Raw genomic sequence first — 12320 nt, 5'->3', positions numbered from 1 at the left:
CTGCCTTGTTTTAGACCAGTTTGACTTTAAAGACAAGGCAGCTGTCATCGGCCTAGTAATGAACAAGGAATCTACTAATTTAAAAACTTCATATGACGAACAAAATTTGAATGATGACAACCCGAGGGTTGCTACTTTTGATCTACATCGTGTGTCAGTTATTACACACTCCAAATCTTTGGAGTCATTTAATGGTGACAATACTAAAAATAGTGCAATAGGCCATCAGTCAGTTATGTATGGAAGCCGAGAAGGGTCAGCGTGCGATTTCTTCCGAAAGCTGTCGAGATTTCTTTCAAGCTGTCGGGATTTCTTTCAAGCTGTCGGGATTTCTTTCAAGCTGTCGGGATTTCTTTCAAGCTGTCGGGATTTCTTTCAAGCTGTCGCGTCCCCAAAAAGTGTCGCGTTCCCAAAATGTCGTGAAAAAGTGTCGCGCTCCCAAAAAGTGTCGCGTTCCCAAAAGTTGTCGCGTTCCCAAAAACTGTCGCGTTCCCAAAAGGTGTCGCGTTCTCAAAATCTGTCATGTTCCCAGCCAGAGACAAGACAGAAATTGTTTAGGGTGATTCCCAAAATAACCGCGGGAATGATGATAAACGCAGAATTGGGAATCACCTGCGCGGGAGAATATTGTGGGAAGCGCCAGTTCAGTCGAGCCTAACTGTAATTTGTGTGCCTTTTATTAAATCAAAACCTAATGAACGATGAATCCGACTGACTATATTTATTTCAAAATGGCGGATCAAGTGAAAGCTTGTTGTCACAAATGTGGCTTTAAGCCACTTGATGGTGACATCTTTTGCATCCAGTGTGCTGCAAAGCTCCGGCGAGTAGTTCCTGAAGACAGTGAACCGTCTGTGGAAGGAAATGTGCCATTGACATTTTCTGGTTTTAAAAAAGAAAAGGAAAAGCAAAGAACTGCTTTTTTTTCAAAAAAAGCAAAGAAGAATGACAAACAAGTTAATGATGGTGATAGCCTCCCTCGTGAAAATGGTACCCGGAAAGGAGCTTCAAAAGATGTGAAGATTCAAGTCGGTATAATGAAAGAAAAAGCTGGTGCTTTTGTTCAAGAACGTGGAAGTAGAGTGAATGTTCAAGTTAATGAACACTCAACAAGGGATGCAGTTTTAGATGCTGCCCTTACAAAAATTTCTCTTACGAACCAATACTTTTGTCCAACTGATTCGTATTCTCTTTGTTATTCCGATGGAAGAGTTGTTAATACAATCCCAGGAACAGACAAGCCGTTCAGGTTGGATCGTTACCAGGGGTGGCTTGGGAAACCCTATTCAAAAGTATGTCTTTTTGTATGTCTTCAAATGGAATTGCTTCAACATGATGAAATGTCATCATCATCATCAAGTTTTTCTCAATCTGATGAAGAGATCTCCAGCTTAAGAGGCTCAAAGAAATCCAAGAAAAACAAGCGATCAAAAACTGTTCAAAAAAATCAAGATCCACCACCACCCCAACAACGTAAACTGCCATGTCCCATTTGTAATTCCGAATTCAGCATCTCAGAACTTAATGAACATGTAAATAAATGTTTAGAAGAAGAAAAGACACCATTAATGATAGCTCAAGAAACCTTTTATGATGAGTATGATGATAACACACAGTTTATCGACTTGGTAAATGATGAACACCAAGAATCTGAGGTTGAAAAAGCACAATCAGTTAAGGAAGTGATTTCTACATTTCGGCCTGACCAAAATCCTGATGTATCAATTGTACTAAATGTGAGAAGGGGCTATGAGTTTACAGACTTTCAGAAATTTTTTTCGAAAACGTGGAACAAATCAAAGATTGGACAGGTTTTAAAAATCAAATATATTGGAGAGCCAGGAAAAGACACTGGAGGGATTTCCAGAGAATTTTATTCAGGTATATATCATATTATAGAGTATTGTCAGGTTTTGTTTACAAATTTTGACTGTTCCTTTATAGACCTTTTCTCAAAGAGGCCACCCTGTTGAATAATTATGTAGGTACTCCAGCAGAAAAACAATGATACAGCCATGCATAATTACTGTATCATGAATATTGTAATAATTGATGTATTGTTTTTCTGCTGGAGTACATAATTATTCAACAGGATGGCCTATTTGAAAAAAGGTCTATTGAATACAGAGTAAGATAAGCCCGGGGGGGTACTACCCTTGCCAACTGACGGGGGTGCTCCGCTGAGATTCGAAAAATGGACCCTACGGGGGACTCGTTTTTGTGAAAAAAGGGACCCTGAATGGGACTAAAATTCCAAAATTTTCTCAAAATTTTCTACTTTTTCTCCAAATTTTCCAAAAAAGGCACCCTACGAGGGACTGATTTTCCTATTTTGGTGTTTTTGCGACCCTACCTGGAACTCGTAGAGGTTAAAAAAGGTACCCTGACCAGCGGGGCATCCCCGTAACCCATTTTGCCCTAGTACCCACCCCGGGAAGATAAGGTTAAAGTAGGGCAATTTAGAGCAAAATTTTGGACTTTCCATAAAACACCTACAATCATTTGCAAAATATGCGAGACAGTTTTGAAAAATAATCCAATATGGCGAATGGAAAGGCAAGAAGGTCTATAGAACTTTTTTCAAAGAGGCCACCCTGTTGAATAATTATGTTCTCCGCCAAAATTGAAAGATGGAAAAAGACTAAAAAGAAGTACCGTTAATGGACAAATTATTCCCATTTTAGACTAAACATTCAAATGAAAAATTCCGAGAATGTTGTGGTATAGCCAAGATAAGCCAAGCTGGCAACTAATATAATATAAAATTCCGACCCTGTCAAAAAGGAGCAAAAACAATGTTGTTTTCATTTTTATTACGTAGTGCCAGCCTGGTTCGTTTTTCAACATATCAAAATTCAGGCAATTTTAACGTTTGAATGTTTAGCCGAAAATGGAAAGATTTGTTCATTGACAGTATGACCCCTAAAATGTAGGTTAAATTTGAAATCTCTGTGGAGGTCTAAGAAAAAGATATTTTATCAAACTTTTTGCCTAATAATAATGCTGTTTAACTACCCACCCCTGGTGAAGCATAGTGTCCTCCCCTCTTTTATAAAGGGGGAATCCAATATTCCAATTTTGAAAGGGTGAGGGGAATGAAAAATTGGAGGGGGAGTAAAGGGGGAAAACATCGATAGTTGGCAAATTTGGTGGGGGGAAAGTGTGAAATCACTTTAACTTTAACTCATCAGCCAAGCCAAGCTCATATTATAATGATGTGATTAGATCATGATTGAAAACTTTGCTAATCCTTCTTATCTTTGCTAATTATGAAGTGATTTTGCCGTTTTACTTTGTTTGTTTGTCTAGTATTCCTTTTGCAGCAATATTTTGCGTTTGTGTCAGGTTGAAATTTGAGAAATACGGGGGGACTGACATTTAAAAATTTTTCTGGGGGAAAGCAAAAGAGAGGGGGACTAAAAAATTCAAAAGCCATAGGGGGGAAAGAGGGGGGGACATGTAAAAAAATCAAGAAATTGGTAGGGAGACAAACCCTGGAGGACATTATGTGAAGATAACAAAGCAACGTCATAGCCTTGTGTAGATGAAGGAGGAACAAATAAGTCTAAATGACAGTCGGGTTGACAACACATCATCCCAAAGTCAACCAAAGGAACCATGGTTAATAGTCAAATTTTTATTAGTGATACAATTTCTTTACTTCAGAAGCATTCAATCAAATTTTAAAGAGGTTTTTCAAACCAGTGACAGATGGGATACCTTTAAATGGATTTGAACCCGCTGTTGGATACATGTCTGTCAGTGATGGCACTATGATATGTATTGGTCATCTTTTTATATCATCCATTGTTTGTAGTGGACCAGCTCCAAATTTTCTCTCACCTTGGGCGTACGAATATCTAGTTGGTGGGATAGAAAACACAGTACTTCATCCAGAATCATGCAGTCAAAAATTTCAACAGGTTCGAATTCTCTATTTTTTGGGAATGAATTCTCAACTTCACTCGAGAATCTGACAATGTCTGTATCTCTGTTCTAAAACTTTGGGGCGGACCAGAGTTCTTTCAGTGTCTGTAAGTATGTATTTAACTATCCTTTGAGGGACGCTTGTAATAACATTCATCAAATTTTCGAATTTCAGATCCACCAAGCCAAAAACGTTGAAGAACTAAGAAAAATGTTATGCTGCGATGAGGGAATTGACCTATTAGATTCTATCGGTTTTCAAAGAAACCCGGCAACTGTAACAATGGATGATCAACAACTGGTCCTAAGGTACACATTGTAGTATCTATCGTAACTTATCTATCTTAACTCAATTTTTGCTCATTATTTTTTGGTGTCCTGTTGGTTTTTAGTTCCCCTCCTTAAGGCATAAAATCCACTTTTTGCAGGGTGCAAAAATAAAATAAATTCTTGGACTTGCAAAATATGCCTCTGGTTTGCTTGTTTTCCAAATTTAGGTCTCAGTACTTTTGAGTGCCTTACTTATAGGCTTACAAACGGGGTGGTGGTTACATTAAACAGGGGAATGGAAAGTTTTTTCAAATTTGATAAACGGAAGGACCTATTGAATTTTTTAAATGATTGATTTTTAACCCAGGTCGCTGTTCATGAAAGAGAAACATCTAATGTTGCATCTTCTGAGTCAAATATCAAAAGGAATGGAAGCATTTGGCGCATTAACTGTAATCCGTGAAAATTTTGAGCTCTTTCGACCTGTCTTTACACCATCAATGGAAACTTACACATGGACCCGAGAGTTACTCCTAGAAAAGCTGGAAGCACAATACGAAAATGAAATTGGATCTAACAAGAGAAATAATGCTATCAACACTTACAAATCATTTTTGGACTTCGTAGATGAATGTTTTCAGAATGGTACGTTGCATTTTTTCTTCTAGAGGTTGAGGTACTCTTAGAAGTTTTCCCAGATTTGCCCATTTAGCTGAGACTGAGATTTTCTTAGCATTATCTCAGTTCCCATATTGCTGAAAAATATTATAGACAGCTTTTTTTTCGAGTTTTACTAATAAGACTAGTATTGTTTTTCCCACTTTTCATTCTTATTAATTTGGAAACTTCTTAGAGATATTCTTTTGAGATCTTTATTTAGTCGATTTTCACCTTGTTCTCGTAGACACTGTTTTAAAAATCATGTAAGAATATGAAAGTGGATGAGAAATTTTAAACTTCTTTCATCCTTTTTAAGAATAAACTGCTGCCCTCAAATGTTGTTTCGAGCTCAAAAACAAATTTATTAGTAGTATCTATGCGTCATAACATTGCGAACATGACTTTAACTTAATTTTTCTTCGAGGGGTTCGTTGTCAATAATTATACATTTTGATCTTTTTATTTAGAATCTACCCTAATTCCGGCACCAATATTAATGAAGTTTCTGACGGGATGCGAAACGATCCCTCCTGTTGGTCTACCGGCAGACAAGATGAAAATATATTTTAAACATGACTGTGGCCTTTCTCCAAACGGGACGGCCTGTGCCTGTTTACCCACAGTCAGCACATGTGCATTGTATGTGAAAATTCCAGTCCATATACAAACTGAAGAGCAAATGATGGAATCTTTTGTTTCGGCTATGAAGAAAGGGTCGGGATTCCAATTGTCTTAAATATCAAAGAACGTTGATCATTTCAATTGTTTTCATGTTTTTTGTAGAAAAGAAATTCAGTGGAGACTTTTAAGGAACTGGGTGTAGTTGAAGAGAAATCTTTTGATATTAATCTGTGGGACTTCTTTTTTTTGGTTTTGATCCTACTCAAATTGTAGAAAATTTCATCATTTTCCAATCGGTACCATTGCAGGTCTTTTTCTTTGTATTTATATCTTCACTCTCTTCCGTTATTCGGGGGTTATTCCCCTACCATCAGTTTCCTTTCAAGTCTCTTTCTAAAGGCATCTTGAGTAGATTTTTTATGATTTTGTTAACTTGCACTCCGTATAATAAACGCCCCGGTTATTTTAAAAAATCTTAGGAATTTTAAGAGCATTTTTATTCAAAGGAATTTGTTTGTTAAATTCTTTTCGAGAATCAGTTTTCAGAGCAAAATCTTTTTTGCTTTTTCTGGTCTCTTTTAGCCTCAAAACTGTAGTTACGAAGAGATGAGACTTTTTCCATTTAGGGGACGGCGTTAACTAGAAGCCATACGGTAATACTAGTTTAGTTCTTTTTTTAGTTTTTATTTACCGAGAAAAATGAAATGTTTTGTTGTATCCAGATTATTTTTTATTTTTGCTTAAACTGGCTTAAAAATAATTTTTATGTTGAATTAGGTATGGAACAGAGTTTACCATGTATGGTAATTTTTAGTTTTGTTTATTATTACAGTTGACGCTTTCTAATTCGACATTCTATTATTTGAGAAGCTCCCGTTTTCGATGGAAATTTGCAGTCTCGTGAAGGTTTTTTCGCTCTCTTATTCGATTTGGTGTGTTTGGTGGCCTAGGACGGAATTCCAAATTAGGCTTTTCAATTTTTTTGTGTTGGAATTAAAATTTTGAAATTCTATCGGCCACCTGTCTGGTTGGTATTTTTCAAAACTTCTAAAAACAGGAAAATATTGAAAGTTTTCTGCCATAAATTTTAAGTTTTCAACAATGTATTCTATATTTTTCCTGATTCACGGTTAAACCGATGATTGAGCCTCGCTTATATTTTTCGTTCCTAGCTCTATTTTCGATACACTCCTGTATTCGATGAAAATCCGATTACCCTTGAAAATCGAGTTGGAGAGCGTCAACTGTATTTTTTTTCGTTAAGACATTCTACCGAGGTAGTAGCCCCATAACTTTCGATACAGAAACGGTTGCTTGTTTTTTATTGCATTAAATTCTGCATCCAATGGACACCAAGTTTTAGACGTTTGAAGAATTATTCAGCCCACAGGAGCTCATTGAATTTTTATTGGTCATTTTTTTTTCAGGTCATTTTTTTCGATTTCTGAAAATGGGTTGGCAATTTACATAGATCACAACTCGAAATTGCTCCTCCAGCGTTAATTATTTAAAAGTTCAAAAGTATCGTCTGCCATGCTTTTCCAGTTTGTATTCATAGGAGATATTTATTTGAACACTGACGAGACAAATGCTATTAAAAATAATTTATGGAGACCTTGTTTTTTCTACCTTTTTTAGATCTTTTTATTTAGATCACTTTATATTTGTAAATATTATAAGGATGTTAAAATATATTTTATCGGTTCAGATGGTTGATAATCACTTGTAATAGTTCTTTTGCACACTTCCAGTCCCTAGGTGGGTGCTCGTAGCCAAAATGATCAACTATGAGTTGACAAAACTCGAAAATGTCACTTTCCTCGTCATTATTTTCAACTCTTCCAACTTGGTTAACGATTTCATTTTGCTCTAAATACTGTTGCATTTGATCCTCTGTCATAGTTAATCCACAATCCTCGTAGTCTCTTGTTTCTGGCAAAAAATAAAGCTCATCAGGGATTCCATTAACTAAACTGTGATGAGATTTTCTAATAAAGTGATTGTTCCATTCTTCCTTGACCGTGTTCAATTCTTTTTGTAAAAATGACGAAAAGACGAACCATACACAATTCAAATGCAAATTGTTTCCGAGAGAAAGCACTCCCTCGTCTACCAATTCTTTGAAGAAGTTGATAATCCAATTAGTGTAACCGCGCCGTTGATGTGACCACCAATTTTCAATTCTCTGATTAGATACTGATTTACCATAACGATGAGCTGCGGCATCGTTGTGAAGGTGAGATTGGATGGTAGCCACAAGACCATTTTCAGTACCACAATCTGTTTGTACCACCCTTGGAGCCACTTTGAATTCTTTAATTGAGTTAACAAAAAAGCTAGCCATTAAATTTGGGTTGTTGTTTGACTTGCAAACCTTGAGCCATAAAATCTTTCTTGAAAACCCATCAACACAACCATGAATGGGGAGCCCGTAAGGCTTCAATTTATCATAACCGTCTATATGCCATGCATGATTAGGACCATTCGATTGATAAACTCGCCTTTTTAACTTTCTAGCCTTTCTTTGTTCCGTACCTTCAGGGTCGATTTCCTTTAAAAGCCTCATCACGGTGTCTCTTGGAGTTGAAATATTGTAAGTTGTTCTCACTTTGTTCCACATTCCACGGTAACCAAGCTGAGCTCCTGGTCCCTCAATTTCATTACTAATGATCTGTCGAAGTTGATCATCGTCGACCTCACCACCAGCCTTACACAAACCATAATGTCTCAATCTTCGTTTTAATGTACTTAAACTCATGGTCAATCTATGGTTATATCTTAGGAATAATAGAATCGATTCATATTGAAAGCCTCTCTTGAAGTAGTGTTCGATTATTTCTCTTTCTGTTCCAAGATTATTTACATCCTTATTTCGTTTTTTTGTGCCACAGTTTCCACAAAAAATACCACGAACATCATGGCCACACAAGTGACAAAACATCGTCAAATGAGAAAGAAGAAAAAAGGACTGATATGAATTCGCGCCACGAGGCTACAAAAGAGGATTCCCTGAATAGTTTTTGGGAACGCGAGAATTCTTGGGAACGCGACAGTTTTTGGGAGCGCGACAGTTTTTGGGAGCGCGACAGTTGTTGGGAACGCGACAGTTTTTTGGGAACGCGACAGTTTTTGGGAACGCGACAGTTTTTGGGAACGCGACAGTTTTTGGGAACGCGACAGTTTTTAGGAACGCGACAGTTTTTTGGGAACGCGACAGTTTTTGAGAACGCGACAGTTTGAAAGAAATCTCGACAGTTTGAAAGAAATCTCGACAGCTTGAAAGAAATCTCGACAGGTTTCGGAAGAAATCGCTCGTTGACCCTTGTCGGCTTCCATAGTTATGTTGTCTAGTACTGATTTTATTAACCAGGAACAATCAAGTCAAAAAAATGACAAAAGTATTATTGAAAAAAGCAAAGGTGTAAACGAAAGTGACATTTCTGATATAGAGGGCGATTTTGAAACCTTTTCTGTGGACAAGTACAGAACTAGTTCTCCCACTAATCGGTGTATTCCTCCAAAAACAAGGCAAACAGTTAAAGCAAATTCTAAAAATTTGTTTGGCTATTTTACAGCAACTGAAAATATTTGTGATGCATCAAAGGAGGTTATTTCTTACACTGCAAAATCTTTCCCGTTTCGTCAGGAAAATAAAAGAGTTGCCTTTTTATGAAAACTTGATTTTTTCACGCATTTTAAAAATTACAAAACTGTTACAACTGTTAACTTACCTACTAAGCATGATTCGCTTGAGACTCCAGGCACGACGCAACGGGTACGGCAGGTACGGCGGCCGCCGTAGATTTTCACAAAAATACCCGAAGTTTTCCTCTTCGTTGGTCAGCTAAAAATCCTTAAATTTCCTCAAAGTTCCGTCGTATTTCAAAGTATTCATAACCAAAGTAGAGAAATGAAAGAATGCATCCGAAGGGTCACAGAGACATCATCCAACATCTTTCTTCCAAAACTAAAAGCATTTTTGTGTTCTTCTTTTGTCCCTGTGCAAGTTGGAAATGTTGCTGCCTCAACGCTTGAATATTTAACAGAAGGTGATAGATTTCCTCAATTTACTCATTTAAATGATCCAAAGTCCAAAACTTTAAACCTTAATTTTAAATGTGAGATTTGTGAAATTTATTATGAGATTTTGAAAATTTCTGGGAAACGAGTCACAATGAAAGGTATGGGTAAACTTTCTGGCTTTCGTCAGATTTATGAGCATAGTATTACAAACCATCATAAAACTGCTTTAAACTGGTTAGTTAAACAAAATGAAACTTCCAGTCTCGAAATAAGTTCTATGAAAGATGACCCAACTTTGAAAAAGTTTTACAAAGAAACATTAAATGGGAAGATTTCTAAACAACCCTGCTTTCATATTTGGGACAAAGATATTGTTGACAAATACAGGGATAACAATACAATTCACACAAAAAGTACTCTAACACTGTTTGGTGAGAAAAAGTTCTGGAAAAATTGTGTGAACTTAAAAGGACATGAAAACTGTCCAGTTTTCAAGAATTGGAAGCTGAAACACCATGATGAATGGAGAAAGCTATGTGACGAATCAAGTGAATCCTCAAGACTTGTTTTTATACCTGGGAAAACAACAACCCCAATTGAGACAGATGGATCTTTAAAAAGTCTTAATCCCCCCTGTCTCCAATTTTCAGATCCTTTTGGGGAGCATCCTTACACTTGCAGAAATTGTGCATCCCATAAACAGTACCTGGGTCAGTTGAAGACAAAAAACGAAGGGGCAGCCCTCTTGGTTTCAGAGACAAGAATTAGTAGACCAGGATTTCGAACAGGTTATGCAACCAAAACTGAAATGAAGGAACACTTAACTGATGTTAAAGCAGAAAATAAAGAATTGAAAGAAACAATTAAAGCAACGAACAAAAGAACAAATTTTGAAAAAAAGTCATGGGAGGATATTTTGTTTCAGGCCTGTGACGATAATGATATAACCAATTTAGCTGTAGATATGGTGGTTAGTCTTTTTCAACAACATGATGCAAAATTTTCAATTCAGTATCATGTTTGCAAAAATTTGATTGGGAAGTTAAAATCCAAAAATAATCACAAATTTTCTGACATAGTGAAAGATCTTGGCTCAAATTTGATAAACCATGTCGGCCAAAATCAGTATAGCCTTTTTCAAAGCATTTTTGGACTTCCTGGAAAAACATGTGCAAAGGGGCATTTTAAAGAAAATGCTTTGAAAATTGGCTTTAATGATTTTTTTGATAGTGCTGAACTACTTTATGAAGGAGGTCCAGTGATTGACTCAACAGATGAAGCTCGTATTCTGAGATTCATTACACCAGTCTTGAATAAGGACAACAAAATTGAACTTGTAGGGGAAGGTTTTGACCCTGATTATACCAAATGGAGTGAAAGTAAAGTTCTTCTTGAAAACATTGTTTCAAATGAATCTTTTCAAGATGAATTTTCAGCTTTAGAGGCTTATGTTAAAAATGCAATAGCCTCTAATCGTTTGGCAAAAGATTGTGCCGTACATAATCTATCTGCCTTATCTGGGGTTTACAGCAAACCTCTTGTCTACCTTGTTTGGCCTACTCCTAATAAAGGTTATCAAGGAAAACATTTGTTAAAATTATGGGACATTGTTAGGTCAAATTGTTTTTTTGACGAAGACACAGGAAATCTTAAAGATCGTCCTGTCCAATTGATTGGTCATGCAACTGACTCTGCAGGTTTTCAACTTGCAGCGTCAGTTGCTCTTATGTCTCCTAACTCAAAGTTGTTGGACTTAAAGATAAAGTATTTGACTCTTGGCATTGGGGCAACTAGATTTGCTGCACCCTATTTTGGTCCTTTACCTTCGATTTCGTTTTTGGATTACGATCATTGTCTTAGACTCTTTTTAAAATGTTTGAAATATCCAACATTGGACTTAGATTTCTTTCCATCTACCAATTCTTCAGGTAGAGCTTCTATTGACCATTTAAAAGAGTTGAAAGAAATTTGTGACGGATCTGGTCATAAATTAGGATTTTCCAATAATGATCTTTTGTTTTCTGCTTACTTTGACCAAAATGTCGATGCTGCACTAAAAATTTTCAAACTATCTGTTGCTGATCAACTACATGAACATGTACCTGGTTCAAAAGGAACTGAATTGTATATACGTTCTGTAGCTGCATTATTCCAACCTTACTTAGAGCCTAGCTCAAATCCCATTGAGATGCAATTCAGTATAAGTAAGGGTATTACAGTCCTTCGAATATGGAAAAAGATTCTACAAGTGAAGGGCAAAAGGGTGCACGCAGTGCGCTCTGCTGCAATTGATCCAAGTAAACGGGGGATGTTTCTGACTTATGGTTGTAATCAAACCGCAGAAATTCTTTTTGCTGCAGCAACATACTACATGCTTACTATGTTTGCTCATTTCAAGGACCTAGGTCCATCAGTTTTGTCTCCATTCAAATCTGGCACAAAAACAACTGAACGCCTGATTAGTGATATACAGGGTAAAACCAATGCACTTCAATCCTTGGATGCCCAGCCTGTGTTATCAGATCTTGTTGATAAGCTTTCAAAAGTACAAAGCAATCATATTACTGAAGATAGGTTAAAGGCTGCGGGAGCTTCAAAACAAAATACAACTAATCGTAGGAGACTCCAAGAAAAATTGTCAAAAGTTGTCTTGGGGTCTTACAAATATCCTGCCACGTTTGACGAATTTCGAGATTCCTTAATCTCAGCGCACAAAGAGGGCGAAAAAGCAGGGATTGAAATGTACAGGCAATTGTGTTCAAAAGGAATTGCCTTTCTAGAATCAAATGAAAAGTATAAAAAGTTCTCTTTCCTTTATT

The 12320-nt window shown here is 36.7% G+C and overlaps 2 protein-coding genes across 2 annotated transcripts; both read left to right on the top strand.

The window, feature by feature from the left end:
* Positions 1–252: 252 nt before the first annotated feature.
* Positions 253–1973, top strand: LOC136813775 (uncharacterized). The gene has a single exon (XM_067070266.1). The coding sequence runs from the start codon at positions 702–704 to the stop codon at positions 1971–1973; it is 1272 nt and encodes a 423-aa protein (XP_066926367.1). The 5' UTR covers positions 253–701.
* Positions 1974–3518: 1545 nt separating this feature from the next.
* LOC136813759 (G2/M phase-specific E3 ubiquitin-protein ligase-like) lies at positions 3519–5629 on the top strand. The gene is made up of 4 exons (XM_067070254.1): positions 3519–3923; positions 4103–4236; positions 4565–4842; positions 5325–5629. Exons 1-4 carry the CDS (start codon positions 3753–3755, stop codon positions 5591–5593), a joined length of 852 nt encoding a protein of 283 aa, XP_066926355.1. The 5' UTR covers positions 3519–3752; the 3' UTR covers positions 5594–5629.
* Positions 5630–12320: the final 6691 nt, after the last annotated feature.

Source organism: Clytia hemisphaerica, unplaced genomic scaffold (assembly GCF_902728285.1).
Source record: "Clytia hemisphaerica strain Z4C2 unplaced genomic scaffold, Clytia hemisphaerica genome assembly, whole genome shotgun sequence".
Lineage (NCBI taxonomy): Eukaryota > Metazoa > Cnidaria > Hydrozoa > Leptothecata > Clytiidae > Clytia > Clytia hemisphaerica.
Note: the sequence above shows the minus strand (reverse complement) of the source record. Positions and strands in the feature narration are given on the sequence as shown.

Coding starts and splice junctions, on each gene's coding strand:
- LOC136813775 (XM_067070266.1), top strand. CDS start 702: ATGAATCCGACTGACTATATTTATTTCAAAATGGCGGATCAAGTGAAA.
- LOC136813759 (XM_067070254.1), top strand. CDS start 3,753: ATGTCTGTCAGTGATGGCACTATGATATGTATTGGTCATCTTTTTATA. Junction 3,924..4,102: donor GCAGTCAAAAATTTCAACAG/GTTCGAATTCTC, acceptor TTCGAATTTCAG/ATCCACCAAGCCAAAAACGT. Junction 4,843..5,324: donor AGATGAATGTTTTCAGAATG/GTACGTTGCATT, acceptor CTTTTTATTTAG/AATCTACCCTAATTCCGGCA.